This window comes from Sphaeramia orbicularis, chromosome 16 (assembly GCF_902148855.1).
Source record: "Sphaeramia orbicularis chromosome 16, fSphaOr1.1, whole genome shotgun sequence".
Taxonomy (NCBI): Eukaryota; Metazoa; Chordata; class Actinopteri; order Kurtiformes; family Apogonidae; genus Sphaeramia; species Sphaeramia orbicularis.
Genome location: NC_043972.1, coordinates 61,333,313 through 61,339,735, shown reverse-complemented (window position 1 = coordinate 61,339,735; position 6,423 = coordinate 61,333,313). Strand labels below are relative to the sequence as shown.

The 6,423-nt window shown below is 45.0% G+C and overlaps 1 protein-coding gene across 1 annotated transcript; it reads right to left on the bottom strand.

Moving 5' to 3' along the window:
- Positions 1–1,733: 1,733 nt before the first annotated feature.
- On the bottom strand, positions 1,734–3,469 carry LOC115435072 (zinc finger protein OZF-like). Its single transcript, XM_030157260.1, has one exon. The coding sequence runs from the start codon at positions 3,247–3,249 to the stop codon at positions 1,846–1,848; it is 1,404 nt and encodes a 467-aa protein (XP_030013120.1). The 5' UTR covers positions 3,250–3,469; the 3' UTR covers positions 1,734–1,845.
- Between the last annotated feature and the right edge of the window lie 2,954 nt (positions 3,470–6,423).

Sequence of the window (6,423 nt, the reverse complement as noted above, 5' to 3'; positions counted from 1 at the left end):
GGAACTAAAACAACAAAATCATTTCACCATTGATGCTTGGGACGAGTTTAGGGTGGTGTGTCTGTCGGTTCTGTCGGTGGAGGATATCGAAGACATCTACTTATTTGGATTTATGATAGTGGGACACCTTCTAACTGGTCTTGGAGTTGCCCCGGTCTATCGCAAAATTGGAAAGACAGCAGCACGCAAAGAGACCCCGCTGCTGTCGGTGGAAATTAAGGAGCACTTTGGAGCGGTGAGTGATGACGAGAAGGAATTCCAACAGGTGGTGACGCAGTCAGGGACAGAGTGTGAGACCGGTCTTATGTTTGTGTTCGCATTATCCTCTGTTCTTCGCTGTAAATTTCAAAGAAAAGGGTTCTGTGACGGCACGATTTCCCTAATCATTGATCTTAATTTTGTTTGATGTACTCTGTGCCGTCAAATGACAATAAAGGCTATTCTGATTCTGAAGCTCTTTTAGAGAGAGTTCTTTAGCAAGAGTATTTTAAAGTATATATAAAGGGTATGCACGTGACGTCACTACTAGCGGAAGTCACTGCAGTTCCGCCCACTGAGTGTCAGACAGAGGGAGATGAGTAGCAGCTTTGGCTTGAATACTGCAAAAACTTTAGAACAATCTAAAAAATGGGGCAGAGCTGTTGTGCCATTGATCGCACAAATAGATTTAAAAAGCACTGGGAGCTATCGTTTTAGCGGCGACCTAAAGCCAAAGACAGAAGAAGCAGATGGATCGCTGCAATTCAGAGAAAGAACTGGAATCCATACAACCAAATCTGGATCTGTGGTTGCCATTTCATGTCAGGTAACGTTAAATTATGCTGTATTCTTGCGTAAAATCGTACCTTAAATTCCATATGGTTTTGGCTAACGTTCCTTCTTAGTAAAGCTCTTAATGTTAGCATCTGTCATTTAGTTCTAGATTTTAGAACTGAAACGTTTGTGTCTTCAGTTGTGTGATTGTGAACCTTGTGCTCTACATGATTTGTAAACTAGCTTAAACTGAGGCTAACCTAGTTTTCCACATAAGGGGCTACTGTAGCACACAGCTGTTGGATCTGTGTTGGATCCAGTATTTGATGGGAACTCTCCTTAAATCTCCACAGTACCAGTAGATCATCCACTCACTTGGGTCAGTACTAAGGGTTCAACTCCAGTAAATCAGTGGTGAACTGTGAGCACTACTGCTGGGCCTTTACCGCCCAAATCACCGCCAACAAACTCCGTCTGCACTGACACAAAACCTCCAAAACAATAGTATGTTGAATGAAAGCACTCACCAGCTGGAATCCTCTAATGAACCAGGACCAGGATGGACACAACTCTGGGTCTTTTGGATGCTTTCAGCCTTTGCATTGGGGATTTTCCCGGCGTTGAACTCAGGTTCATCTAAATGTCAGGATAGGTGATTTCTGTCACAGATCAGTGTTGGTAGAACACTTGTTGTTTGGTAGCTTGGATGGATCCATGTCCAGTCCAGTTGTCTTTAATTTCATGTTCTATTCCACATTTTTCCCGGTCTCGCTGCAGTTACTGCTATACTCCACCATGTTGAGCCAGTTTGTTTTGACACTCAGTCTGACTGAGAGGGGCGTGGCCTGGGGGGAAGTGACCGATGTGCATTCCCTCTATACTAACCTTAATGTCAACCTGGTTATGAACCCAATGTTTTTTGGTTTGTTTTGTGTGGGTCTGTCTGTTTATTGTAATGTGCTGTATGTAAAGTTGCTGAATACTTGCATTTCCCTCAGGATTAATAAAGTATCTCTCTCTCTCTCTCTGAAAGCCTTCCCACACCGGTCACAATCTTATGGTTTTTCTCCTCTGTGGGTGCATAGGTGTGCCTTACATCTGGACTCTATGGAGTCTGATCTGGAGGGTTTTAAGTTTGATGTTCTTGTCAGAAGAAGTCGGTGCTGCTGGTTCAGACACTGTGTTTCTTGTTGTCATCTGATGCTCAGGTACTGTTTGGTCCAGGCAACGATTCAAATCTGTGTTGATGGCAGGAGGGAGCAGAGTGTGGCAAGAATCTTTGTTCACATTGGTAACACTCAAACTGTTTCGGTGTGTTTCTCTGTGGATGCGCAGGTGTGCCTTAAGCCCATTTTTATAGGTGAAAGTTTCCCCACACTGGCCACAGTGATATGGTCTTCTTCTACTGTGGACATGTAGGTGTGACTTAAGGGTACTCATTTGTATGAAAGTTTTCCCACACTGTTCACAGTGATATCGTCTTTCTCCACTGTGGAGGCGTAGGTGTGACTTAAAGTTACTACTGTGGGTGAATGTCTTCCCACACTGCTCACAGTAATATGGTCTTTCTCCACTGTGGAGACGTAGGTGTGCGTTAAGGGTACTACTCTGGGCGAAAGTTTTCCCACATTGTTCACAGTGATACGGTCTTTCTCCACTGTGGATGCGTAGGTGTGCCATCAGCCCACTCATTTGGGTGAAAGTTTTCCCACACTGTTCACAGTAATATGGTCTTTCACCACTGTGGATGCGTAGGTGTGACTTAAGAGCACTCACATGGGTGAAAGTCTTTCCACACTGCTCACAAGAATATGGTCTTTCTCCACTGTGGATGCGCAGGTGTGTACTAAGAGTAGACGCTTGGGTGAAAGTCTTCCCACACTGTTTACAGTCATATGGTCTTTCTCCACTATGGACGCGTAGGTGTGACTTAAGTTTACTTATACGGGCGAAAGTCTTCCCACACTGCTCACATTCACATGGTCTTTCTCCAGTGTGGATGCTTAGGTGTGCCTTAAGGGTTGCTACTTGGGTGAAAGTCTTCCCACACTGTTTACAGCCATATGGTCTTTCTCCACTGTGGATGCGTAGGTGTGTCCTAAGGTGAGTGCTTCGGGTGAAAGTCTTCCCACACTGCTTACATTCATATGGTCTTTCTCCACTGTGGATGCGTAGGTGTAGGTTAAGGCTTGCTACTTGGATGAAAGTTTTCCCACACTGTTTACAGTCATATGGTCTTTCTCCACTGTGGATGCGTAGGTGTGTCTTAAAGTAACTACTGGTGGTGAAAGTCTTCCCACACTGCTTACATTCATATGGTGTTTCTCCACTGTGCATGCGTACGTGTTTCTTAAAGTAACTATTGGTGGTGAAAGTCTTCCCACATTGCTTACATTCATACGGTCTTTCTCCACTGTGGATGCGTTGGTGTGTTTTAAGCTGATGCTTGTGGGTGTAACTCTTCCCACACTGCTCACAAGTGAGTTTTCCTTCCATATTTGCTGGAGTCAGGTGATCTTCTCCTGATACAACTTTTAGGTTTCACTTAAAATCCACCTTCGGCTTCTTTCTACATCAAAACAAAGAGAAAGAAGAAGAGGTTGTCACTGAAATGCAATGGAATGTAACAGAACAAACACATCTGTTCAGGACCAGATTAAGCAGATCGACAAAATTAACTCGTTAGGTCATCGACAGGACATTTTCAAAACAACCAATATTTGATGGGTTCTCCTTAAGAGATGTGTTTCCGGTATGAGACCAGAAAAAGCAAATAAAAACAGACAAATTGATGATGAAAACTGTCAGGTTCTCTCCAGTGTTGGCAGATTCTTTAAATAGTCACAGAATCACAAAACTCTGCAAAAACTTGTTTGGTTTGGTCATTGAAAGTAAAGTCAGACCAGTTCAATGTATTATTAGGGCCCAAGGGCTGAGAACTGGCTGCAAAGGCCCTATTGTCTGTCAAATGTTTTCTATGATCATTCTTCTTCTTCTTATTGCGTTGATGACTAGTGTGACATCACAAATCCCTTTGGTGCCCAAACCCCTGCTGCTAATGTAAACAGCAGTGGCTGGAGTCCAGGAAGTGGTCACCTGTTTCACACACACATCCTACTTTGCTGACTTCCCAAAGTCGACTGAAAGAGATCTGATCCATCAGAACTTTACCATCAGGGCTACTTATGATGTCCTCCCAACACCAACCAACCTCCATCGGTGGTTTGGGGAGAACCCAGCTTGTACCCTCTGCTCCAGACCGGCCTCCCTCCGGCACATTCTTACAGGGTGCAAGGCCAGTCTCACCCAAGGACGGTACACTTGGCGTCACAACCGAGTCCCACAGAGCCTCGCAGCCACCCTGGAAACTAAACCAGCTGCCATCAACTCCCTGCCACTGCCAGCGTCCGATCCCCCATGGTTAGTGCTGCGTACCGGTACGAAGGACTGGTTCTGGACTTGTAAAAATGTTTCGGTTCGAGTAAAAAAAAAAAAAAATGAAACGTCAGGAAACGGTACTGGACTTGCAAAACAAACTAGCACTTACGTACGGTTGCCATATTGGATATCAGATCACAGGTCAGGTAAACACGATGCTGCGACGTACCAACAGTCAAGTGTGAGACATCTGAGACGCCACCACGACATAGAGACAACCCCACATGCTGCCTCAGCCACACTGACGGCCATGTTTGGTGGGGAAAATAACAGCTAGGTGAGTTTTACCCTACGTTTGGAGGATTTTCTGTTCAGGAAAATAGGCATGTCAATTGTAATGGGTGTCTGATAACCCGAACGCAAGAGTCAGAACTCTGTCAGAACTGTCAGCACCACTAATTTAGAGTAAAACTCACAGACTCACAGTCTGAAGCACACTGAAATACAGCTGCACGGGGAGCCATCACTCATCTTAAGTTGTCCTGGATCCGTACCGTGCTGTCTTCTTCCGATCCGAGTCCGGGTCTGACCCCATGACCTGGAGCCCTGACTCAGCAGCCACAGCAGAGGAGCCCAGACAGCCCTCTGCCCACACACATCCACCAGCTCCAGGGATACAATTCCTCCAGCGTGTCCTGGGTCGGTCTGTTCCACGCACGTGTAGCGTCATGACGGTGGGAGTGAGTGAACAGAGAGCAGAACAGAACTATTAATTAAATCCTCCTTCTCTTCTTGTCAAACCAAATTCCTGAGCAGCCGTGCTGATTGGCTGGTATCAGGTCAATGGATGGACACCATTTGCAAACAACCTTTATGATGACAAATGGTCCCAAGAAATGCACTAAGGACAACAAAACCTAAGGCCATTGTCACCTGTTCTTCATCAGAGCCATCTTCCCTGTCATGGTAACTTAGGGGACACAGGAACTGTCTGTTTACACTTCCCCAACTTCTTACTTTCACATCTGTGTCTTATTATGTTTGCTTATCCAGAGGTGAAGGTAAACCTAAGAACAAAGACTGAATAACCAAAATCACTATATGTTGCCGTGTTAATAGTGTCACAGGAATGTGTTAATGTTGATTGTATTCAGCATGTTAACCCTTTGATGTATGTCTATGCAAGAGCCCATTTGACTGACCTGTGACCATATATGAGTGTCCTGTTCATGTCACGGTGAATTATACTGAAAGTAAGACAAATACTGTTTATAACGTGTCTGATAATAATGATGCTTATCTTACTGATGCTGAGTGAGGTTACAGCTGACGTATAAGTTTGATTTTATTTAAGTATGGAGAAGTTTTCTTACAAGTTTGCAAAGAGTCCTATCTCTCTCCCAAAGAAAGAGAAACGTGACACCTTGGAAACATGCAAATGACCTACGAGATGGGCTGGACTGGCGCCAAAACAGACAAAGAAGACAACGCCCAAAGGCATCGATGACTCATCAATATGCACGAGGAAGGCGTGCCGGGTTGGTTTCTGGCAAAACTATAAAAGAATGTGAAACCAACTTTTCATCAGAGCTTTTTCCAACTTTATTGGCTCTCAAATCTTCACCCGCAGAGAGCTTTTTCCACCCTCTCGCTCTCAAACTTTGGCGAGAGCTTTTACCATCTTCTGGGCTCTCAAAGAGCTTTTTCCATCACTCTCAGCTCTCAAACTTTGTAGCAAGATCTCTCCATCTCGCCCAGCCACCAGAGCTTCAGACCTTCAGACCTCCAGAGCTCAACTCCGGGGGCTTTGCCTTTTCCTCTTGCCTCCTCTGCTCGGGCTGCTCTGCAGCCTGTTGCCGCTTGGAACCCCATCAGAAGACGGCATCACAACTTCCTCCGTTCGCTGTCAAGGCCGCTCCAGCCATTCCAGCTGCTTCGTCCGCACCGCTGCCGTGTCACTCCATCCGTGTCGGCTCCGTCTCCAAGTCAAGACCCACATCCTTCAAGACCTGCAACTTGTAAGGAAACTTGCTCCTGACTTATCTGAGTTGGTGTTATTCCCAATTTAAGTAGAGTTACCTCAACTTAACCTCACTAACGTTACAATATCTTTAATATGGCCATCTGCCAATTTAGTCTACTTTTCTCCTGTCCATAATTTCCTGCTCCCTTTTGTTGTATTTGTCTCTTGTCTTTGTTTTATTTGTATGTCTTAGCTTAGTTAATACATTCTTTATGTGTGTAAAAATCCGCTGCTTCAGTTATTTGTGTACTGCCTCTTCACACTCGGGT